Consider the following 25089-nt stretch of genomic DNA (forward strand, 5'->3'; position numbering starts at 1 on the left):
AAAAAAAAATTAAAAAAAAAAATACTATATAAAAAAATAAATAAATAAAAAATGATGTAAAATTTGATTCACACAAAGGCATGGCCTCAAAACTAAGTTTACACACCTAGATTTAGACTACCTTTACCACTATCATCTTCACCACCACAAGAAAATCCTTAGAGGTCCCTGCAGTAAGAGGTAGCTTTGCTCAGAAGGCTAAGGCCACAGCCAAACACTAACTTCCATCTCACAGGCTAATAGAATGGATTAGGGTAAATAGTATCTATAAATGTTTTTCACTTTTGGGACTTACTTTCTTTAAATTTTTTTTTTGATTTTTTTTTTTTCTGAGATAGAGAGAGCAGGAATGGGGGAGGAGACAGAGAGAGGGGGAGACACAGAATCTGAAGCAGGTTCCAGGCTTCCAGCTGTCAGCACAGAGCCCCAGGTGGGGCTCAAACCCATGAACCATGAGATCATGACATGAGCTGGAGTCTGATGATTGACTGAACCACCCAGGCACCCCTTGGGAATTACTTTCTTAAATAAAAGAATGTGGGGAGTGAGGAAGGAAAAGGGGTAAATGTCTTTATTGTCCTTTTGCAGTGCTCTGCAGGGAGAGGGTAAACCCGGTGTCTGTGCTTTTCCCGTTACTTAATGTGAACAAATACTTAGGAAAATTATCCAACAAATAATTACTGTGGGCCTCCTCTGTGTGCCAGACATAGCAACAAATGCAGATTTCTCCCATACCTAGACCTTTTTTAGAAATTATTTTACTCAATGCCTCTGCAGATAAACCAGCTATTCATACTAAGAGGTGACCCTATGGCTGCCAGTATGCATTATGATCATAGTATTTTCCCCAAAAGCCAAGGATAAACCTCTGACACAGCAATCCTGTAATCAAACACGACTCTCTCTGTGTAAAGAATGCTTTATAGGCAGAACTGAGTGCAGTATGGGAATCTGAGCTGCATGCAGTTCCTTTTGGATATTTTAGTTGATAAGACCATGCAATCCAGCAGAACAAGCTGGAATGCTGCCAAATGAGCTCAGATCTAGGGCGCCTGGGTGGCTCAGCTGGTTAAGCATCCAACTCTTGGTTTCAGCTCAGGTCATGATCTCACGGTTTGTGGGATCAAGCCTCACATCAGGCTCTTTGCTTATAGCATGGAGCTTGCTTGGGATTCTCTCTCTCCCTCTCTCTCTGTCCCTCTCCTGCTCTCTCTCTCTCAAAAATAAGTAAACTTTAAAGAAATAAAATAAACCTGGGGCACCTGGATGGCTCAGTTGGTTAAGCGTCTGACTTTGGCTCAGGTCATGATCTCGCAGTTGGTGAGTTCGAGCCCCACGTTGGGCTCTATGCTGACAGCTCAGAGCCCGGAGCCTGCTTCAGATTCTGTGTCTCCCTCTCTTTCTGCCCCTCCCCTGCTCATGGTCTGTCTCTCTCTGTCTCTCAACAATAAATAAATGTTAAAAAAAATTTTTTTAAAGAAATAAAATAAATATTAAAAAATGAGTTTGTTCACATCCTCAGAAAAACTAATGACATTCATCAGGCCAGAAGTAAGGGAGGAGTTATTGTCTTTTTTTTATGAATTATTAGAGCTGGCTTAATTCCTGTGGACATCCCTAAGCATTGAAAACTTTATGGTGCCCTCCTCTCCCATATATACATAATTCAAGATGAGAACAATTAATTCCAATAAAATTCTGCTTTTCTTGTGAGGACAACTAAAATTTTAAATTTAATTCAAATTTAAATGCCAAATATGAAATTATTTCCAGAAAAAATTTAGAGATGCCCCTCCTACCTTGTTAAATATGTGCATAACTTACCTATTTGCTAATTTATCACTATATATTATGAACTGGCAAAGGTCTGAGAATCCCTTCATTGGCTTACACTTAGCCAAGGCTACAATTACCTTTCATAGTATTTGAGATTTATACTGTTTTCTGCCTTGTGCCCACTGAAGTGGGAAGAGCCTGTAATAGCGTCTTCCTTTTGCATCTCCTCTAACCTTGCCTTCAGTGGTAAATCCCTAGTGACCCCTTCTACAATTCAAGGGTCCTTCATCACAAAGAGTTTGAAAAGCATTGGTTGTAAGCACTATATCTGCCAATGCTGCATGACAGGGGTGTGGAAGAAACAAGGAGTTCCCAAAAGATCATATGTGGTCATCCCAGTGGTCAATAGTTAAATGAAACACTGCAGTGGGCTCTAAACCACCACACACTACTGCATGTGCCTCGTAATCATGTGTATCAGAGGTGCCCAATAATCCCTTTGGACAGGTCTTTCTTTGAAGGACATCTTTTTACTACTAGGTTCCTGCCATGGCACACTCTTCCTAAACACAAAATAGGTTTTTATATACTTTGCAAATCATGTATGTATTTCTTTAATATTTTTAATCAGCTTTCCATGCCTCACATACATGCATCAGTGTTTTCTGTATTCAGTTTTAAAATTCTGGAACCTAGATGCTAATACTAAACTCCATAATTTTCTTTATACAGCATTTTGCACATTGTGCTGTCTGCCATTTGATACTTGAAAATATTTTCTGATAATATGACGACGATACTGGGATCATCACCTAATGTTTGGGATACTGTTAACCCAGGAAAGAGTGGGGTCTTTAAGAGATACCGGGAGTCAATCTTCTTCTGATATTTTCTGCCTTTTAAAGAACAGCCCGCTGAATGCTCATCCAGCTTATATGTGCAATTGTACTATTATCATAGCCTGCCATTGTAACTGTAATTAACAAAACCTAATTCTAGCGCGGTCTGAGATCACAGACCTGAGTTTGTGCCCTTACCATCTGATCAGTGTGTGGTCCTTCCCTATACCATTCAGATCTATTGTCTAACCTCTTTGTCAGACCTGATGAAAGCAGAGTGTGTGGTTAACTGCTGCTGACCCTTATACTGAAGCCCTGTGCTACTTAAAGGCCTCATCTCTACAGTTGCTATGGAAACTGTCCCCTTCTCCTTACAGCCTATTCTGGCTTTCTGCCTCCACGTGGCACTCTTGTCTGATTGCAGAAGAGGAGGCCTGCACATCTCTCCAAGCTTTGCCAGATTCAGATTTGCAAATGGCGGGGCAGAGATGTAGCAGAATATTGTTTTAGTGGCATGTAGGGTGAGGCACCACCACCATCTGATATTTCTCCTTCTCTGCTACAAAAAGGATTTTCAGGGCCATGTCCATTCTTTTAAATTGAGATATAACTGACATATGATATTACATTAATTTTGGGTACGACCATATCCAAATTGACTGCAGAGTGGACTGGCTATTTTACTATCACACATGCTCCACGATAAGGACTAGGACTGCAGTGAGGCACTTAATATGCAGGCCCTGTCCAATCCTCCTCAGGGTCTCCAGAGAGGAGGTGGAACAGAGTCAGGAACTGTGCTCCTTTCTACCCTGTACCATCCTGAAAGTGTAAGGCAAATGAGACCAAAAGAAAACAACAACAACAACAACAAAAAACAGTGCTGCTAGAGCCCTATGGTGAAAGACAGGTTCTCTATCGGATACATACATGTACAGAATGATTCAGAATCTCGGGTAAAAGAAGATGCCGGAGTACAGAATAGGTGATGGGGACACACTGAAGAACAGGGGAGAGTAGACTTAACAGCACACACCATACTTACAATAATGTTCTAGTCAGTCATAAAACAGTGCCAGCCTCTTCAGTCCTCTTTCGCATCCCCTGGTTTTTTGTTTTTTTTGGTTTTTTTGGACAGGTCATCATCTACTTCGGTTCAAACACTGCCCCTTCTGTTTTGGGAATTCCCTGGGGGAAATAATGCCACTGTCTCCCAAGGTTACCCAACTCACTGTGTCACATTACTTGTCGTTGGGAAGGTCTTTCCTGGGTTTTACTCGAATCCCCCTTGCTGCAGTCTGAGCTCATTGCACTGGAGTCCTGCACTCAGCAGAGATGGAGACTAGCCAACCACTATCTTCGGAAAAACAACTCACCAGGGACTCTGGGCTGGAAGGTCATTCTGTCCCTCCAGTACTGCGCAGCCTTCCTGAGCATTCCCAGGGCCTGGGGCAATGAGGACAAGTAAATCGAGGATGGAATCTAGGACCCTGGCAGGCAGTGACAAAAAAAAAAGAAAGAAAGAAAGAAAGAAAGAAAGACAGAAAAGAAAAGAAAAGAAAAGAAAAAAGAAAAAGGGGGGAAAAAACCACACCAGATAATGATAATACAGCGGCACAGATGGAGACAACGCTATAAACTGGGAGACAGGGAGGGACAATATGGCTCCCCTCAGTTTGGGCCAGGCTGCGGAATTGCCAGACAGTACTTATCCGGGAAACATCCTAACTAGAAGCTTCTTCCGGCGCCAAGGCAATCGACTCGCCCCTCCACCCGGTCCCTCAGAGCCCCACCCCTGCCCAAGTCGGAGTGGGCGCTCCCCGTGGAAAACGAGCGGGGGCTGACGCGGGCGGCCACCACCCCAAGACCTAGGGAGTCCGCAGGGCCGAAGCGTCGCTGCCCCAACCCTGCCCCTGCGGCGCCAGAGCTCCACCCCCTGACAGGCAGCAGCCAATGAACGGTTCTTGCCGCCGGCCTTTAAGAACGGCGCACACTCTGCCTGCAGCGGACGCTGCCGGCCTAGCACTCCAACGGAGTTTCCATGGAGACCGAGGCTGGGCCTGGGCGGCCTAGCGGCGTTGCCATGGAGACAAGTCCCGGGCTGGGGCTCCGAAGCCCCGGCGCTCCGCTAGCTCAGAACCCCGCGGAGCCGCCGTGCGAGGCCGGAGCCGCAGTGGCGGCAGCACGCTGGGACCTGCGGAAACACTCTTTGCTCATCGTGATCGGCGATATTGGTACAGAGAGTCAGCTGAGGGCCGTGCGGGCCCACCTTGAACAAGGTGAGCCGCTGTCCTGGCTGTGCTCGGGGCATCCTCCATCCCGTGCTTTTCCGCCATCTGTGTGTACGTCTGCATTCTCCATCCCTAGGTTGCACTTCCTGAGATCTGCCCTCCCTTGTTAATCTGAATCATCAGTGCATGTCACCTGCATCTTCCATGTCGTGCATAGCCTCTCTAGCTACTAACATCTCTCTTTCCCCATCCCTCCCATACACCCCAAGGCGTTCCGCAATCTCCCTGAGGCAGGGGAGCTCTATACAGTCCCTGGGGCCACTCTGGTCACACCCCTCCCACCCGCAGTGTCTCGGGTCGGATGTCTTGAAAGTCCTTACCATCCCCTGGAGAGTCCATGTTCCTACCTTAGTTTCTTCTTTAGGTCCCTGAACAGGAACAGTGTGCTTTCTGAACGTCCCAGACAAATCTTAAATCTCTCAGTGCCAGCGGTAAACCTGAGAGAGTGACCTTCGTGGCCACTATCTCCTCAGCCCTCACCTCCCTCTCCAGTTGCCTGCCTGTGGCGCAGTGCTGCGGAGCCACCTGCGGGTGGAAGCAAGCCGCGGAGGGGTGGAGGCAAAGAGGGGGCATAGAAGGAGAGACTAGAATACTATTTAGCTGTAAAGACCAAGAAGGCAGCCCCCAGTATCTGGGAACTGGCCCTTGAGTGTCACTTCTATCACAATTGGGCAATTCTGCAAGAAAATTACTACATACAAACTCATTAATGACCAAGTTTAGCCTAACCTCTGCCCTTCTTTCTCTGGCTCAGGCAAAGCTCAAGAAAGACACAGGATGGGAAATAGACATAGGCACTAGCCACCTTTCTTAAAGACGGCACTGAGGCTGATCATGGCAATCCTTACCCTCTCCCTGTCCTCATGAGCTTGGAAGGATTCCCCTAAGTCCATCCCCATTGACCTTATCTAGCGCCCTCTTTTTTTTCTCTCTCTCTCACAGGGATTCTCTCCTGGAACATTGACTTATCATCCTTCGACTTGAACCAACAATTGAGACTCTTCATTACCCGGCACCTAGCTCACTTCTCCTCAGAGGTCAAAGGTTAGGACTAGTGTCATTTGTCTCAAGTTCTTGGGGTGAGGGCTGGTTACAGAATGTCAGAGGTCCAGTCTCCCTGGCAGAGCTGGCTTTGTGGGAGGTTTGGGTCAGGCAGAAGGGAGGGACTACTGAGGGGAAAGTTGGAAAGCTAGGAGGCTATCCTCCGCATACCCAGGACTCTTTGCATACACATGGTATGATGGTGGAGGGAGCCTGGAGAACAGAATTTCTACCTGACAAGAGGGTGGTTTATGGACAGCTGTTGACATGCACTAAGGGAATGAGGTACTTCTCTTGAGTGATTAATCATCTCCCATGCAAAAATCCGCTCTTTTTTGTGTGTGCGTTCCTCTTTCTGTATATCCTAGCCTCCTTGCTTCCCTTTATAGAGACCTGTGAGTGCCCCAGTTACCTTCCCGGATCTTTGCTTAGCACCTTTCCCTCAGTCTACACAGCCCCACCCTCCAGGTTTCAGGATTCCTTGTTCCTCCTTTGGGTCATCCAACAGCTCTTGAGAACAGAGCGGAATCCTGGTCCTAAAAGCTGATGAGCACCATCAAATCCAGGGTTGAAGCAGGGTCTCCTGGATTGCCGCTACAAGAGATAGTCACACTCTGAGGTTTGGCTCTGAAATCAAAGTCCACAGGATTCAATTTCCCATTCTGCTGAGTGGGAGAAATGAGTTAGGAATTTGAGAAAATATTTCAGGCACTATCATTCCATGGCAGTATCTGTGGGGAGACTGCAGAAAGGCCTATATCCCACTATAAAAGTGTTGGGCATCTGGTCATGCTATTGGTAAATGCTGACACACCAATCCATGTGCCAGTGCCTTTATGGAAAATAAAATCCATCCAACTCAACAGTCACTGCCACCAAATGACTGAATTCTTATCCACCAAATGACTGAATTCTTATCTTATACAGATAAGTCTCAATTATCCAGTGTAGTGGGTAATCACCAACCCTTCTCTTCCTATTCCTCCTGCTAACTGCCACATTTTTAGTCATTTCCCTGATCATTGACTCTTCTAGAGACGTTCCTAGAGAGAGGAGATGAGAGGGTTAATATGACCGATATTCCATTATCTTAGGAATATGTGCAGCATTTTAAAAAATGTGAAGCTGGCATCTCTTTGATGTGACTGGCTTCCTGTGAAGCTAGCCACTCACTGTTTTGAGACTGCCTTCTGTTTAGAATTATTCATGTCATGGCTTCCTCCACTAGCACTGATGATTGAAAATCAACAGTTTTGCCATTTATTACTCCTACCATCTCTGGTGCAAGCTGGATAAGGGGATGACAGTGGATGAAATTAATGACTGAATTGAAGTTTGGTGGGTATGTGCTGATGTTAACAATTCACACTGAATTCTCTAATTTTGTCCTTTGGGCCACAGAAACTTAAGAGTAGGCCGCATTCTGGAATGGTGTAAGAATGAAGAAAACTTAAACCAAAATGCTTAGCCATTCTTCAGATTAACATTCAGGGATGCTTGGAAAGATGCTTACAGATAGATGCATAGTTACGCTCAGGCATTTCTCAGAAATAACCACTAATATATAAACACCTACTTGATCTTTATAATCAGTTTTGCCATGGCGTCCTTCAGGGGCCTAGGACCATACTCCTAAGATCAGGGCTCACTTTAGTCTACTGGATTTTTTTTTTTTTTTTAAGGTTTGGACATTTTCATGGTGGCCTATGTCCCTGGAGAACAGTGGAGAATTTCCTGGAAAAACCCACATGGCTCAAGACAGCCACAGCCCCACCCCTGCTGGCTCTTCTTTCAGCTGTCCCCACAAACAACAGTCAGCCCAAAGCAGCTGCAGACACTGCCCCGCCCTTCAGCCTCCCATTTGCCAAGTAGCAAAGGGAACCAGGCTGCTGTGATGGGTTCAAGGGGATATGGTATGGCTTAATCCTTTCTGCCCAATCCACAGGCTAGGCAACCATCCCTCTCACCTCTCCTCAACCCTGGGACAAAAGGCTGAGAAAGGGGACAAATACGTATCCTACAGTGTCAGGGCAAGTGCAATCATTCCTATCCACTCTCCACTCTTCACTCAAACACAGAAAAGGAAGGACCCAGTGATGGAGTGTCAGTGGCCCAGCTCCTTCTAGTGGTCAAATCTGGTAAAGCTTTCCAAGGTGAATTTTGAGCCAGGTAGTCTCCAGTGGTGACTTGGAGCCTAACTTTCTAATCCTGCAGAAAATCTGGAGCTTCCAAGCATTATGAAACAGACCCAGAAACTATTAGGACAGTGGAAAACTGAGTTTAAACAACACTCTGATACTTCTATTATTGAGCACCTATAGGAAAGGGAGAGACTTTCCTAATTTATAATTGATGATTGATATTCTAAGACTCTAAGAAACATACACTGAAGGATCAGTTTGTAGGCCTTCTGTGTGAGTCTCCACTACCATTAATGTGCTCTAAAAGTGGTATTTCTGTTCCTTCTGCAAACATGAAAGCCGTTGTGAATTAATACAGTAGTTCATTGGCCCCTACAACTCGGGGTTCTGCCTTGCAGTCTGAACAGGGAAAGCAGCGAACATGAAAGTACTTCACTTCCTACAGGCACCTCCAGCTTTGGGTTTACCTGGGAGCTAGGGGGTACTCTAGAGTTGGTCTGGTCTGAGATTCTGGTTTTAATCTCAATTTGATTCTGATCATAACTCTACAAAAAGGAGACAAAATTTCAGTGGCATTTGTGCGCTGCAGGGTTAGGATTCTAGGAATGAAGCGCTTTTTCATCTTTTATGCCATTCATTCCTCACTGCATTATTAGATGATGGTATTAATACTATCCTCATTTTATAGTTCGGGAAGCAAGCTTTCAGAGAGGTTAAGTGGCTTGTTTAATGGCATGACTGATAAATTGGTAGAGTCAGGTCTCAAATCCAGGACTTCTAGTCGCGTTTTATGTCTGAGCTCAGGCCTCTCTTTGGCATCTCACCATTTCATTGCAGCAGAGCCTAGGAACACAGCAGGTGGAGGGGCAGTTGTGGTGGGTGGCTGTTCAGAGGGTGAGGGTTGAAGGAAAACTCCAGTGTGAGTTGGAACAATGCCCAGGGTGTGGCCCTTAGGGGTAGCAGCTGAGAATAAGGGGGGCTCTGCATTGGCTGGGAAATGTTATTTTGTTCTCTAGCCAAATGTCTACTCAAGTTTCCCTCTTAGCACACTTCAGAGAGCCCTAGAAAGCAGATAGGAGATAGAAGATTTGAAGTGGGAAGAAATACAAAATATGAAGTTGCCGAAGGGAAGTGTTTTCCTTTTGTGATGCTCAGAACTCAGTCTGGTTTGTGTTGTGTATCTCTGCAGATAGTCTCCTCAATCCAAATGGGGCTGTTGCCATGTTGCTGCTTTGCATCTCCGGATCTGAGCAAAGATTCCTCCTCCTCTGTTCCTCCCTGCCCCCCCTCCAGTCCTGGTGACTCAGCTCCTCCTCTCCTCTGGCTACAGTTAAGGGGGGAGGGGGGATGCTGAGAGCAGAGACTATTTTGGCTTCTCTGACCTTCAAAAGCAGTTTTTGGCAGTCTGGGGCAGGGGTGGGGCTGGTGCTGGGGTTTGAGTGGGTGGATGTCAATGTGTGGAAGGCATTAGGAGTTGGCCAGAACTGGGGAGGGTTGGTGGAAGAGAAGAGGGCAGGGAAGGACTCTATGGAAGCATGAGCATCACTGGGTTGGAACTGTATGCTAGGGCTCTCAAGATCGTCCCTTTGAGTCTTTTGAGTGCTGAAACAGAGGTAGAGACTAAGGGAAACAGCCAACAATGGAAGGATTAAGTTAGTGTAAGAAACATCAGAGAGAGAAATAGAAAAGTGCAGAGAAAAGGAGAGCACAGGGACCCAATACCCTACAAAGTCATAAGATTTTTTTTTTTTTTTTGATCCGAAGAGTACTTTATGTTGCACTTAATAATTGGCCTATAGTTAAAAAAAAAAAAAAAATCTCACTTGGGCCTGGGGCCCTGGTGATCCTCCTTGGTCATTTTTAACTCTCTCACCGAAAAGCAGAAAGCGCCCAGCCTCTTCAGATCTAATGACCCAAGAATTCCAAGTATCAGTGCTAGTGTGGTTACTGTGCTGTGTTGCATTGACACAGAACTACATGCAGCTCCCAGAGTCCCTGTGCCCCCACCCAGAAGGGCTAGGGACCATGTGTCTACTCCAGAATTTCAACCTACACTGCAACCTAAAATGAGACTTCTACCCTCCCCTGGTTCCTGCAGATGTGGCTCAAAAGCCCACAGTGCTCACCACCCCATCCCCAGCCTTCATCTCAAGCAGTCCCCTCACTTTTATTCCATTCTTTCAGGTCCCCAACCCCTTTGTCTCCTGCTCCTCCAGGGATTGAAGGTCATTCCCTGGGTCTCAGGGGAGAGGCGGCAGATGGTTCCTGAGGGAAGGGGGAGGGCCCAGGCAGCCCACACCTCCTGTATCCCTGCAGTGTGTCATAGCACAGGACTTTGGTCTTTTGGCTGATGCTAAAAGGGCATTTCTTGATGAAGCAGTGTTGAGGGGAGAAGGGCCTTATGGGCCATTGTAGACCACCGTGGCTCTTTGACTTACTAGACAACTCCTCAGCACCCCCCAGAGCCAAGCAGAAGCATCAGAGCCCTGACACTGTGAAGGCAAATAAACAGTTAAGTCTCCAGTGCCTCGTCATGGACCAGCCCCCCTTCCCCCCCCCGGCACCCCCCCCCCCCCCCCCCCCCCCCCCCCCCCCCACTCCCACCCCAAGTGCGGCAGACTCTTCCCTGAAGCTGCCGGCTGAGGCCGGAGCTGCAGCCTCCATGAGGGGCTCCCGCCCACACCCCAGGGTAAGAACCAAACCAAAGGGCTTTGCATGGGGGTGGGGGAATGCTGTGGTAGGGGTAGCGGGAAAGGAGTTGATACCTAATCTTGTGTGTTTGGAATTTGCCCAGCAGGGTGGGCAGACTGGGGGGACAGAGAGAAAAGATGAACATTACTGGCTGTGGGGTCAGCTTGGACCCAGGACCAGGCAGAGGCCAGTGGGGCCGGGACTGTGACAGTCCACCTCTCAGGCTGGGCTGGGTTGGGAGACATCAGCCTAGGGGCAGTAGCAGAGGGTGGTGTCTCTGGTTCTGCCTGGTAGCCCGGGGTGCTGGAGGACTTTGGGGGCTATGTCTTTGGGCAGAGGCAGAAGAATCTGAAGGAAAGGCGGATGTTACGGGAATGCGCCTAATGGGAGGGTCTCTGGTGTCAGCTGCTGGATTGCTCAGCTGCTCCAATGCTGGGGGTGAGCGGGATAGCGAGTTTTTGCCAAGTAAGGCAAGGTGGGGGACACTGTGGAAAAAAAGGGAAGAAAGGGTCACTAAGACGTGGCACGCGCCTCTTCATAGACCAACCTATTTGCAGCGGCACCCCCCCCCCCATTCCCTGTAAACGGCTTGAGACTGGGACTCTAAGCCCCCGCTTCTGGCTCCCTCTGGAGATTGAGAGGCCACTCGGGAGATTGAGAGCAAGCACTCCCTCCCCGGCAGCTGCCCCGCATTCCCAGTCCTGTCAAACCCACAGGTTCCAAGTCTCAACCCCACCCCCACCCCATCGCCGCTTCTCTTCCCAAGATGGGGGCTCTGGAACAGAGGCGCCAGTTTCTTCTCCCTCTCTTGTGTCCCCCCCTCCTCACCCCCCATGCAGAGGCAGCCAAGAAAATGACTTGTCATGCTGGGGTGGGGGGTGGGGGCGGAGCTGGAGCCTGAGCTCAGCGCGCACACTCACACACACTCACACACTGCGGCAAACTGCAGCTGCCCAAGCGGCCCCCCCTCCCCTTCTGCCTCACTGCGGAGACACCTGCCCTCCTGCCTGCTCAGCGTTGGCGGCCAAGGCCACCCCCACAGCATCACTGGCCAAGGGGAAGTGTCCCTGCCTCGTATGAAAGAAAAAGGAAAAACAAGTCAATTCCCTTCAGTGGGATTGCTGGGGGAGCAGAAAAGAGAAATAGGGCTTTCTCCTAGGCCTCAAAAGGGTGCATGATATAGACCATGTAGTTGCCAGTCAGAACTGGAGAGCACATGGGTGAAGAACAGGGTCTTTCACCAAGACGTTAACTGGAATCAGAGAAGTCTAGTAGTTATACACAAGGGACTGTGAGGAATGGTCAACTGGTGGAGGAAGAGTGGTAAATAGAAAACAAATTAGTCTGTACCACAGATTTCTTCTTTCAGACCATTGTAGCTCGAATGTGTGACCTTGTGTGTATATGTCCAGGGTAGGGTAGGATTTGCCCTTTTAAATCTGAACTACTTACGACTAGTCTAGGGCTAGCCTGGCCCTTCCCTGAACCTTGATACCTACCCCTCATCTGCCCAAGAGCTGCCCCAGCCTGTCTCTAAGGTGGTTCTCATCCTCTGAACTGACCTCAAAGCTTCCCACAGTTCCCAAATTAATAGAAGAGAACCCTTGAACTCTTCTTGGGCTCCACCCACCCACTATGAGGTTTGTTCTTCGGACACATCTACAGTTCATTTCCCCTGCAGCTGCAAGTGCAGCCCTCTGCTGCCAGATTTGCCTGATCCTGGCACTGTGGTTCTTCCTCTTAACAAAGGCCCTGGCCCCAGGCTCCTCATGCCTAAGCCCCAGAAAGAGGAAAGAGCTGGATCACAGAAGAGGGTCTAGGGGACAGATTATGAGCACTCCCACCAATATCTTTCAGACAGCTCACTCCCGGGCCATCTGTTCAACTCTCTTTCTGCAAGGTAACGCCGCTGTGTGCAGCAGTTAGGAAGGGCAGGAGCAGGGGATGGCAGCATCCTCCATTATTTTGTAACCTGCCACTTTCTTTCTTTGCTGCATTGCTCGGTGTTTCATGTGAGTCTGCAAGAGGGAAATAGACAGGGCATTTGAGGCTGTTTCGTCTTTCTCCATGGCCTGGGGAACACTCTGAATCTCTCCTTCCTTATTTGTGTCTTGTTTGTGGACCCCTAACTCCCATCTCCATCGCAGAGGGCCCATAGGAGAGGGGCAAGGATGAGAGAAGAAACTGTTCACAAGGGATGGGTTGTGGGGCAGTGTACCAGGCCTCTCTTGTGCCTGGGGACATGGAGGTGAGGTGGGAGAGGGAGCTGTAACCTATGGTGGTGGGAACAGCATGATTGTGTGCATGCTTGTGAGCTCAGGCTTGGCCTCTGAAGAACTAGAGAACAGAACAAGAAATTATACTCCTATTTCTAATCTTTGAATTCTAAAAGCCCAAGGTTCAGATAAATAGAAACAGTCTTTTGGAAAATGGGAATTCTGGCCTTGGATGGGGAATGGAAAGGAGGATGGGGAGTCTGTAGACACTGCAAAGTGCCCATCTCCATGTTTCCAGGCACTCTACTGGCATGAAAGCCCAGGGCAGAGGCAGGCTAGTGAGGAGAGAGCTGAGTAAGCATCACAACCCCAGGAGCCCTCCCTCCAGCTGAGCCCCCCATCCCCAGGCAGCACCAGGAGCTTAGTGCTCGAGAGGGACAAAAGCTTCTTGTCAATAGGGCAGCCTGAGGCAGGAGTTTCAAGCGGAGGGGGTGGGGGTACCAGACTGAGCAGGCAGAGGGTGTGGCAGATGAAGGGAGGAGAGAAGACAGTCAGTGTGGGTGAAGGGAGGAGGAAACCCTGACAGGGAAGGGCTGGAGGAGCCAGTTCCTAGACCTTACTCAGCAGTATCCAAAGTGGCAGGATCTAAGGATTGCTAGCCTCCTCTTTCCCCTCAGCTCCATTTTCTGACTGTACATTCTTTTCTCTCCTTTCCCACACAATGCCTCTTCCCTTTTACTATACCCACTCTCTTCAATACAAAATCCTGCATCTCTCCCTCAGGCCAGAGGACCCTCTGCCACCAGAGTGAGATCCTTGAGACCGTCATCCTGGTAAACCCCAGTGCCGACAGCATCAGCTCTGAGGTAAGGCCAGGGCCTGTGCCTTGCCACAAGGGCTTGTTGGAAGTGCTGTAACCCACCCCTGCCAGTACTACTGGTGAAAGGCCAAGAATTCCCAGACTTGGCTTTGAACCATCTAGGCTGCTTTATGATCCCCAGCCTTACACTGGAGGTATTGTGGGCCTACTAGTGGGGAGCATGTCTTTGCAGTACTAAGGGGAACCAGGAACATCCAGTGCCCTTCCCTGAGTTTCCCACATCCATGACCACTCTTGTCCTTCCATTATAGGTTCACCATCTCCTTAGCAGTCAATCAGCTCACAAACTACTGATCTTGAGTGGGCAAAGTTTAGAGCCCGGGGGAGACCTTATCCTACAGAGTGGCACCTATTCTTATCAGAACTTTGCCCAGGTCCTTCACAACCCAGAGGTAAGTGCCATGTCTGAGTCTGGGAGGAATGAAAACTGGGGTAGGACTGGGGCTGTGGGGAGGGATCCAAGGATGGGAAATCTCATGTTGCTTGAAGGTTGGGAACTTCTGCGGAAAAATAGGAGGCGATCACCTCGCAAAGAGGTGGAGACTAGCAGATTGAATCTGAGTTGGGTTAAGGCAACCCCAGCTGTTTACCTGACCTGATCAGCCTTTCATCTCCCATTCCTCCAGATTGCCCAATTGCTCAGCAATAGAGACCCTGGAATCCAGGCCTTCCTCACCGTTTCCTGCTTAGGGGAGGGAGACTGGAGCCACCTGGGACTATCCAGTTCCCAAGAGACCCTGCACCTCCGACTAAACCCTGAGCCCACACTGCCCACCATGGATGGTGTGGCTGAATTCTCCGAGTACGTCTCTGAGACTGTGGATGTGCCATCTCCCTTTGACCTGCTAGAGCCCCCCACCTCAGGGGGCTTCCTCAAACTCTCTAAGCCTTGCTGCTATATCTTCCCTGGTGGCCGGGGAGACTCTGCCCTCTTTGCCGTTAATGGTTTCAACATCTTGGTGGATGGTGGCTCTGATCGCAAGTCCTGCTTCTGGAAGCTGGTGCGGCACCTGGACCGCATTGACTCAGTGCTGCTCACACACATTGGGGCAGATAACCTGCCAGGCATCAATGGACTCCTGCAGCGCAAAGTGGCAGAACTGGAGGAGGAGCAGTCCCAGGGCTCCAGCAGCTACAGTGACTGGGTGAAGAACCTCATCTCCCCTGAGCTTGGAGTTGTCTTCTTCAATGTGCCTGATAAGCTGCGGCTGCCTGATGCCTCCCGGAAAGCCAAGCGCAGCATTGAGGAGGCCTGCCTCACTCTGCAACACCTAAACCGCCTGGGCATCCAGGCCGAACCTCTGTACCGTGTGGTCAGCAACACCATTGAGCCACTGACCCTCTTCCACAAGATGGGTGTAGGACGGCTGGACATGTATGTCCTCAACCCTGTCAAGGACAGCAAAGAGATGCAGTTCCTCATGCAAAAGTGGGCAGGCAATAGTAAAGCTAAGACAGGCATTGTGTTGGCTAATGGGAAGGAGGCTGAGATCTCAGTGCCCTACCTGACTTCTATCACGGCTCTGGTTGTCTGGCTACCAGCCAATCCCACTGAGAAGATCGTACGTGTGCTTTTTCCAGGGAACGCACCCCAGAACAAGATCCTGGAGGGCCTGGAAAAGCTTCGGCACCTGGACTTCCTGCGGTACCCTGTGGCTACACAGAAAGACTTGGCCTCTGGGGCTGTGCCTGCCAACCTCAAACCCAGCAAAATCAAACAGCGGGCTGACAGCAAGGAGAGCCTCAAGGCCACTGCCAAGACAGCTGTAAGCAAGCTGGCCAAACGGGAGGAGGTGGCTGAAGAGGGAGCCAAGGAGGCCCGCTCAGAACTAGCCAAGGAGTTAGCCAAGACAGAGAAAAAAGTAAAAGAGTCATCTGAGAAGCCCCCAGAGAAGCCTACCAAGCCTGAAAGGGTGAGGACAGAGTCGAGTGAGGCACTGAAGGCAGAGAAGCGAAAGCTGATAAAAGACAAGGTAGGGAAGAAGCACCTAAAAGAAAAGATCTCAAAGCTGGAAGAGAAAAAAGACAAAGAGAAAAAAGAGATCAAGAAGGAGAGGAAGGAGCTCAAGAAGGATGAAGGAAGGAAGGAGGAGAAGAAGGATGCCAAGAAAGAGGAGAAGAGGAAAGATACCAAACCTGAGGTCAAGAAAATTTCCAAGCCAGACCTGAAGCCCTTTACCCCTGAGGTACGTAAGACCCTCTACAAAGCCAAGGCCCCTAGCAGGGCCAAAGTGGACAAGAGTCGGGCTGCCCGTGGGGAGAAGGAGCTGTCCTCTGAGCCCCGGACACCCCCAGCCCAGAAGGGAGCTGTACCACCCCCAACAGTCAGTGGGCACAGGGAGCTGGCTGTGTCTTCACCAGAGGATCTCACACAGGACTTTGAGGAGATGAAGCGTGAGGAGAGAGGGTTGCTGGCTGAACAAAGGGACCTAGGACTAGGAGAGAAACCACTCCCTCCAGACACTGCAGAGGAGGGACCCCCAAGCACAACTGGCCAGGAGATACCACCCTCTGTTCCACGGCTGGAACAAGAAGAGCCCATGATGAAGGAGAAAGAGATTGTCCCAGACATCCCTGAAGAACAAGGTAGCAAGGATAGAGGCCCAGACTCTGGGGCTGAAACAGAGGAAGAGAAAGATACCTGGGAGGGAAAGAAGCAGAAGGAAGCAGAGAGGCTCCCTGATAAAATAGAAGCCAGAGAGGAAAGTGAACCTGAGGTAAAGGAGGATGTGATAGAGAAGGCTGAGTTAGAAGAAATGGAGGAGGTGCACCCTTCAGATGAGGAGGAAGAGGAAGAGACAAAGGCTGAAGGTTTTTACCAAAAACATATGCAGGAAGCCTTGAAGGCAACTCCAAGGATCAGGGAGGCCCTCGGGGGCCGGGAAGTAGGACTCCAGGGCAAAGCTCCTGAGAAGGAAACCTCATCATTCCTAAGCAGCCTGGCCACACCTGCAGGAGCCACTGAGCATGTCTCTTACATCCAGGATGAGACAATTCCTGGCTACTCAGAGACAGAGCAAACCATCTCAGATGAGGAGATTCATGATGAGCCGGAGGAACGTCCAGCTCCACCTAGATTTCCTACAAGTACCTATGACCTCCCTGAGCCTGAGGGTCCTGGCCCCTTTGAGGCTAGCCAGCCTACAGACAGTGCTGTTCCTGTCACCTCCAGCAAAGGCTATGGAGCAGCAGAGACTGAACTCACCTACCCCCCCAACATGGTGGCCGCCCCTCTGGCTGAAGAGGAACACGTATCCTCAGCCACCTCAATCACTGAATGCGACAAGCTTTCTTCCTTTGCCACTTCCGTGGCTGAGGACCAGTCTGTGGCTTCACTCACAGCTCCCCAGACAGAAGAGACAGGCAAGAGCTCCCTGCTGCTCGACACAGTTACAAGCATCCCCTCATCCCGCACTGAAGCCACTCAGGGCTTGGACTATGTGCCGTCGGCTGGTACCATCTCACCTACCTCTTCACTGGAAGAAGACAAGGGCTTCAAATCACCACCCTGTGAGGATTTCTCTGTGACTGGTGAGTCAGAGAAGAAAGGAGAGATTGTAGGGAGAGGCTTGCCTGGAGAGAGAGCCGTGGAAGAGGAAGAGGAGGAGACCACAAATGTAGAGATATCTGAGAAACTTCCCAGTCAGTTTGGAACCCCGATGTTTGGTGTCCCTGGGCATACCCTACATCAAGGGGAACCAGTCCTTGGAGAAGTGGAGGAGCGCTGCCTTAGCCCAGATGACAGCACAGTGAAAATGGCCTCTCCTCCACCATCTGGCCCACCCAGTGCCACCCACACACCCTTTCATCAGTCCCCAGTGGAAGAAAAGTCTGAGCCCCAAGACTTTCAGGAAGCAGGCTCCTGGGGAGGAACTAGGCGTACACCAGGTATGGGCAAGGAAGATGCTGCAGAGGAGATAGTTAAGCCAGGGCCTGAAGAGGTCACATTGGAGGAGGGAAAGGTGCCTCCTCCCAGGAGCCCCCATGCCCAGGAAGCACCTGTCAGCATCGTTGGGGAACATACAGGCTGCACTATCCAGCTGTTGCCAGAACAGGACAAAGCAATAGTCTTTGAGACTGTGGAGGCAGGAGAGCCCACAGGCCCAATTCTGGGAACAGAAGCTCTTTCCAGAGATTTGAGAACATCACTCCAAGAATCTAGTGAAACTCAGAAAGATGGGGTGCTCCAGTTTCCTGACCAAAGCCTCTCCCCTGAAGATGCAGAGTCCGTATCTGTACTCAGTGTGGTCTCACCAGACACAGCCAACCAAGAAGCCATCCCCAGGTCTCCCTGTGGCCTGACAGAGCAGCACGTACACAAAGACCTTTGGCCAGAGGTATCTCCAGAAGACACCCGGTCACTTTCTCTCTCGGAAGAGAGTCCCAGCAAGGAGACCTCTCTGGATATCTCTTCTAAGCAGCTCTCTCCAGAAAGCCTTGGCACCCTCCAGTTTGGGGAACTAAGTCTTGGAAAGGAAGAAAAGGGGCCTCTGATACAGGCTGAGGACACCTCTCAGCACCTAGTGCGCACATCTATTCCAGAACCCTGTGCAGCCACACTGTCACCTCCCACAGATGGGACCACTGGTTACTCTGTACTGGCAGACATCACAGATAAGAGCCCTGATGGAAAGTTACCTACCAGCTCCTTCTCTCACTCTACATTGTTGGGAGATGAGAAGCACTCACCTGGTGTGATCACAAGCCCTGGTGAACACATTCTGACACCTGACAGCTCCCTCACCAAGAGTCCTGAGTCTTTGCCAAGCCCTGCCATGGAGAGCATTGCCATGGAGTGGGAAGGTAAAGTTCCAGAGTTGAAAGACAGAACCCCAGAGCAGAGGGACAGGGGACCTGAACCAAAAGATGAAGTCTTACAGCAGGACAAAATTCTGGAGCAGAAGGATGACATTGTAGAGCAAAAGGATACAGCCATTGGCCAGAAAGATAAGGCTCTGGAAGAGAAGACTAAGGCTGTAGAGCAGCAGGATAAAGCTTTAGAACAAAAAGGCAGAGACTTAGAACAAAGGGACATAGCCCTGGAACAGAGGGACAAGGCCCTGGAATCAAAAGACAAAGACTTAGAACAAAAAGACAAGGTTCTGGAACAGGAGGACAAGATCCCAGAAGAAAAAGGTGAAACCTTAGAACAAAAAGTCAGAGACGTTGAGCATAAAGACAGGGCTCCAGAGGACAAGGTCCCTGAACTGAAGGGCAAGGCCTTAGGACAGACAGACGAAGTCCCTGAGCAGGAGGACAAGGCCCATGGACAGAAGGATAAGGCCTTAGAACAAAAAGACATAGACTCAGAACAAAAAGGCAAGGCCCAAGAACAGAAGGAGGAGGCCTTGGAAAAGAAGGATGAAGCCTTAGAACAAAAATACTGGGCCTTAGGACAGAAGGATGAAGCCCTGGAACAAAACAATAAGGCCACTGAACAGAAAGATAAGGCTCTGGAAGAGAAGGACAAAACTCAGGAGCAGGAGAGCCCAGTGCAGGAGGATAAAACCATGAAACCAAAGGAGAAGATCCTAAAGGAAAAATCTCCAGAAAAAGTTAAGGCTGTGCAACAGGAAGAAGAAGCTCTGCTGGAGAAGACCAAAGTTCTGGGGCTGGAAGAGAGCCCAGTGCATGAGGACAAGGCCCTGGATCAGGGAGAGAAGTACTGGAAGGAGCAGGATGTGGTACAGGAGTGGCAAGAAACATCTCCATCCAGAGATGAGCCAGTTGGAGAACAGAAAGAGCCTGCCCGGACATGGGAGGACACATCTCCTGAGCAGGAGGACAGGTACTGGAGGGGCAGAGAGGATGTGGCCCTGGAACAGGACACATACTGGAGGGAGCTGAGCTGTGAGCGTAAGGTCTGGTTCCCTCATGAGCTGGATGGCCAGGGGGCCCGGCCACGGTACACAGAAGAGCGGGAGAGCACTTTCCTTGATGAGGGGCCAGATGATGAACAAGAAGTGCCCCCACTGGAGCACACGCCTCAGAGCCCCTGGGCCTCAGACTTCAAGGGTTTTCAGGAGCCCTCACCACAGAAGGGACTGGAGGTGGAGCGCTGGCTTGCTGAGTCACCAGTTGGGCTGCCTCCAGAGGAAGAAGACAAGCTGACCCGTTCCCCTTTTGAAATCATCTCTCCTCCAGCCTCCCCACCTGAGGTGGTTGGACAGAGGGTTCCTCCAGCTCCTGGACAAGAAAGCCCTATCCCAGAGCCTGAGCCCATGCTACCCATGAGGAACGAACCCACCACCCCCTCATGGCTGGCTGACATCCCACCATGGGTGCCCAAGGACAGACCCCTGCCCCCTGCACCCCTCTCCCCAGCTCCAGCTCCCCCCACGCCTGCCCCAGAACCACACACTCCTGCACCCTTCTCCTGGGGCACCACTGAGTATGACAGTGTGGTGGCTGCAGCACAGGAGGCAGCAGCTGAGTTGGAAGGTGGGCCATACTCTCCCTTGGGGAAGGACTACCGCAAGGCTGAAGGGGAGATAGAAGAAGGTGGGGCTGGGGCTCCTGGCAGCAGCCCTCAAAGCTCAAAGGTTCCAGAGGCCAGTGAAAGCCATCCCACCAAGGAGCCCGAACAGATAGAACCTGAGCAGAGAGAGCCCACACCCTATCCTGATGAGAGAAGTTTCCAGTACGCAGACATCTATGAGCAGATGATGCTTACTGGGCTTGGCCCTGCATGCCCCACTAGAGAGCCTCCGCTTGGGGCAGCTGGGGACTGGCCCCCACGCATCTCAGCCAAGGAGGAGGCTGCTGGCCGAAACCCATCTGCAGAGAAGGAGCTTTCATCTCCTGTCTCACCCAAGAGCCTCCAATCTGACACTCCAACCTTTAGCTATGCAGCCCTGGCGGGACCCACTTTACCCCCTAGGCAAGAGCCTGAGCCGGGTCCGAGTATGGAGCCCAGCCTCACCCCACCTGCAGTGCCCCCCCGTGTTCCTATCCCCCTGAGCAAAGGCCCAAGCCCCTCTCTTAATGGTAATATCCTGAGCTGTAGCCCAGATAGGAGAACCCCATCACCCAAGGAATCAGGCCAGGGTCACTGGGATGACAGCACTAGTGACTCAGAGCTGGAGAAGGGAGCACGGGAACAGCCAGAGAAAGAGGCCGAGTCCCCGAGTCCCCCTCACCCCATCCCTGCAGGGCCCCCTACATTGTGGCCTGAAAGTGAGGCACATATCAGCCCTCCCTCGGACTCACACCTGGGCCCTGCCCGACCCAGCCTGGACTTCCCTGCTTCAGCCTTTGGCTTCTCCTCATTGCAGCCAGCTCCCCCACAGCTGCCCTCTCCTGCTGAACCCCGCTCAGCACCCTGTGGCTCCCTTGCCTTCTCTGGGGACCGAGCTCTGGCTCTGGCTCCGGGTCCCCCCACCAGAGCCCGGCATGATGAGTACCTCGAAGTGACCAAGGCCCCCAGCCTGGACTCCTCACTGCCCCAGCTCCCATCACCCAGCTCTCCTGGGGCTCCTCTCCTCTCCAGTCTGCCAAGACCTGCTTCACCAGCCCTGTCTGAAGGCTCCTCCTCTGAGGCCACCACACCTGTGATTTCAAGTGTGGCTGAGCGCTTCCCTCCTGGCCTGGAGGCTGTAGAACGGGGGTCTGGAGAGCTGGTCTCAGGAATGGAACCAGCTGCCCAAAGTCTCTGGGACCTCACTCCTCTGAGCCCAGCACCCCCAGCTTCACTGGACTTGGTCCCAGCTCCAGCTCCAAGCTTACCTGGAGACATGGATGACAGCACTCTGCCCTGCCACCTGGAATGCACAGGAGCTGCCACCAAGAAGCCAAGCCCATTCCAGAGTCCCTCTGGAGATTGTGCCACCAATGGCCCAACTGAAACCAGCCCCAACCCCCCAGGCCCTGCCCTGGCCAAGGCTGAGAAAGAAGCAGCTGAGACTTGCCCTGCCTGGGAACGTGGGGCCTGGCCTGAGGGAGCCGAGAGGAGTTCCCGACCTGACACACTTCTTTCCCCTGAGCAGCCACTGTGCCCTAGAGGGGCTTCTGGAGGCCAACCCAGAAGTGTCTCCCCTGAGGTTGAGGCTGGGCCCCAGGGATGTGCTGCTGAGCTCCGGCCCCACCGAGGGGAACTCTCCCCATCTTTTCTGAACCCACCTCTGCCCCAATCCACAGATGAAGGTGACCTCTCAACTGAAGATGCTCGGCTAGTAGGGAGGGGAGGGCGGCGCCGGGCAGGGGGCCCAGGGGCCACAGGGGGCCTGTGCCCTGTGGCTGATGAGACACCCCCAACATCAGCCAGTGACTCAGGCTCCTCACAATCAGATTCTGATGTTCCACCAGAAACTGAGGAGTGTCCATCCATCACAGCTGAGGCAGCTCTTGACTCAGATGAAGATGGAGACTTCCTGCCTGTGGACAAAGCTGGAGGGGTCAGTGGGACTCACCATCCCAGGCCTGGCCATGACCCACCCCCTATCCCTCAGCCAGACCCCCGCCCATCCCCTCCTCGCCCTGATGTGTGCATGGCTGACCCTGAGGGGCTCAGCTCAGAATCTGGAAGGGTAGAAAAACTACGTGAGAAGGAGAAAGCACAGGGGAGAGTAGGGCGCAGGGCCCCAGGCAGGGGCAAGCCAGCATCTCCTGCCCGGCGTCTGGATCTTCGGGGAAAACGCTCACCCACCCCTGGTAAAGGGCCTGCAGATCGAGCATCCCGGGTCCCACCCCGACCACGCAGCACTCCAAGCCAAGTCACTCCAGCAGAGGAAAAGGATGGACACAGCCCCATGTCCAAAGGCCTAGTCAATGGACTCAAGGCAGGATCATGTAAGTATAACATGAAAAGTTAGAGATTGTGGGTTGGGGTTGGGTGTGGCTGGTCAAAGACTCCAGGAGTAGGAGAAACTGTGGAAGATTGCTAAAAGTGTCTACTTTACCTCTCCAATGAGTCCTGGCTTGTCTCTACAGCGGCCTTGGGTTCCAAGGGCAGCTCTGGCTCCCCTGTATACGTGGATCTCGCCTATATCCCGAATCATTGCAGTGGCAAGACTGCTGACCTTGACTTCTTCCGTCGAGTGCGTGCATCCTACTATGTGGTCAGTGGGAATGACCCTGTCAATGGCGAGCCGAGCCGGGCTGTGCTGGATGCCCTGCTGGAGGGCAAGGCCCAATGGGGGGAGAATCTTCAGGTGAGTGGCAAGGGATGCCAAGGAGGAGGTCTGGTCAAAGCTTACTCAGTGGAACACAGTCTCTATTCATAAAAGAACTGAACCCTTTCTATGGGCAGTGGGACTACTTCCTAGACCATCAGGTGTGATGCCCCATCCCCCTCACTTACCTTCCCTTCATAATGTAACATCAGGCATGTCTTGTCTCCCTCCTAGGTGACTCTAATCCCTACCCATGACACGGAGGTGACTCGTGAATGGTACCAGCAGACTCATGAGCAGCAGCAACAACTGAATGTTCTGGTCCTGGCTAGCAGTAGCACCGTGGTCATGCAAGATGAGTCCTTTCCAGCCTGCAAGATTGAGTTCTGAAAGAACCACACTCCTTTCCCCAGGAATCTGCTTCCCCAGCTCCCTTAGAGAATGGCTATTGCTGAGTCCGTTGGGGTTGAGGGACACGGGAGCTGGGGTGGGGGAGATGGGGCGGGATGTCTTGTTGTGGGAATTTGGGCTGGGCTAAATGGGAGAGGTTGTCCCTCCCCCTCATCCATACCCAACGGGATTTTCAAAACCAAAGGCAACAGGGATTGGATAGAGGGAGGGCACGAAATTAGGATAGGAGGTCATCTGTGCCTGAGAACTCTGGAGTGACACCCTCTCCTAACACTACCAAATGTTCGTATTGGGTGGGAAGGAAGGATGGGTCTCAGCAACCTCCTCCCTCATGGAGGGAGATCATATATCCCCAAGCCCAGGGACCTCTTTATCTCTATTTAGCAACCCAAGGAAAAATTTCCAGTAATAATTTATGTGACCTGGGGCAGGATTCTGTCAGTAAGGTACCCAGAGCTGCGCCCCTTCCTCCATCTCCGATTCCCTTACCCACCGGGGTCTGGGTTCCAGCAGGGGTCTAGGGGTAAACCACTGCTATACTGTCCCACTGCCCCCCACCATATCTGAATGTCTCAATACAAAACTTGAAGCTCTTTTGACCAACAGACTGGTGAGAGAAGAAAGTTGCTTATCCTCCCAGCTCCTGCTTCATACCATTCACATCCCAGAGCTGTGCCCAGACCAGGCCTATTGGGCAGCACAAGAGGGGCAAGGAGAGCCCAGCCCCAATCCCAGAATTCCTCCAAGCTCCCTGACCTTTTGACGTTTTCACCTACCCATTCCAATTATCCTCATCCCTTTTCATCCCCTGCTTGGCTTCTCTGCATGTGGTCATCTGCTGTGGCCTGGTGTGTAATGGGTTAAAAATAAGCCACTGCCTGACATCCCAACATTTGACACCCCAGCAATGTGTGACTCCCCCCAACATTCCACTATGCCATCCTGCAGCTGAAATGGGAACACTGGCTGCCTTTCCAGCCCTAAACTCTTGGACAGAGGATCTGGGAGGTAGAGGCTATGCCAGAGAACTTGGGGAAAATGAGAGGAAGGGAAGAGGGAGACAAAGCTGAGCTAAAGCTGAACTCCTACTGAGTAAGATGAAAACAGGCTGAAGAAACCACCCCAGGAGAGGACCTCTCCCCAAGCAAGCCAATGAGCAGCCCTGCCAGACTATCGCCGGACTGAGAAATCCAGACACTCGTCAGGGCTCGGCTTCTCTGCCAAATGACTGTGTGGAAAATAATATGAGCCGGCCTGTGTTCTTCCTAGCTCCCACCCTCCCTGTGCTGCTGTGCTCTGCTCCTCCCCACACTTCCCTGCTATAGTTCCCAGCTGCTGTAATGGAGCCGCCTCCAACTCTAACAATAAAATCAAGTTCATTACAGATGCTGTCGTGAGGCTTAGGCTTTTTCTGACTCTACACATTGCTTAGTTGCTGGACCTTGGCTTCTACCTCTCTGCTTCTCCTGGCACTGTCATTGATTTTGATGTCTTTGATAACTAGAAGCAGCTCCAGGACCCAGGGAAGCCAGAGAACATCGGGTAGATAAAGGTAGAAAAGATATGGGGAGCCAGCATAATTTCTGAAAATGAGAATGCCAGAGTATGAGGAATAGGGGCCTAGGGTGGGGAGATACATTTGGTTTGGGGGAGGGAAGAGAGGGGCAGGGTGTCTGGGAAGGGGATCTGCATA

At 51.1% G+C, this 25089-nt stretch overlaps 2 protein-coding genes across 2 annotated transcripts; both read left to right on the forward strand.

Annotated features, from left to right (window-relative positions):
* Positions 1 to 4620: 4620 nt before the first annotated feature.
* LOC125909931 (electromotor neuron-associated protein 1-like) lies at positions 4621 to 6577 on the forward strand. Its single transcript, XM_049613494.1, has 2 exons — positions 4621 to 4894; positions 5849 to 6577. The coding sequence occupies exons 1-2, from the start codon at positions 4657 to 4659 to the stop codon at positions 5953 to 5955; spliced, it is 345 nt and encodes a 114-aa protein (XP_049469451.1). The 5' UTR covers positions 4621 to 4656; the 3' UTR covers positions 5956 to 6577.
* Positions 6578 to 10772: 4195 nt separating this feature from the next.
* Positions 10773 to 24780, forward strand: LOC125909929 (microtubule-associated protein 1A). The gene is made up of 6 exons (XM_049613493.1): positions 10773 to 10777; positions 13779 to 13861; positions 14127 to 14267; positions 14502 to 22662; positions 22804 to 23024; positions 23220 to 24780. Exons 4-6 carry the CDS (start codon positions 14652 to 14654, stop codon positions 23373 to 23375), a joined length of 8388 nt encoding a protein of 2795 aa, XP_049469450.1. The 5' UTR covers positions 10773 to 10777; positions 13779 to 13861; positions 14127 to 14267; positions 14502 to 14651; the 3' UTR covers positions 23376 to 24780.
* Positions 24781 to 25089: the final 309 nt, after the last annotated feature.

This window comes from Panthera uncia (genome assembly GCF_023721935.1).
Source record: "Panthera uncia isolate 11264 chromosome B3 unlocalized genomic scaffold, Puncia_PCG_1.0 HiC_scaffold_1, whole genome shotgun sequence".
NCBI classification, from domain to species: domain Eukaryota; kingdom Metazoa; phylum Chordata; class Mammalia; order Carnivora; family Felidae; genus Panthera; species Panthera uncia.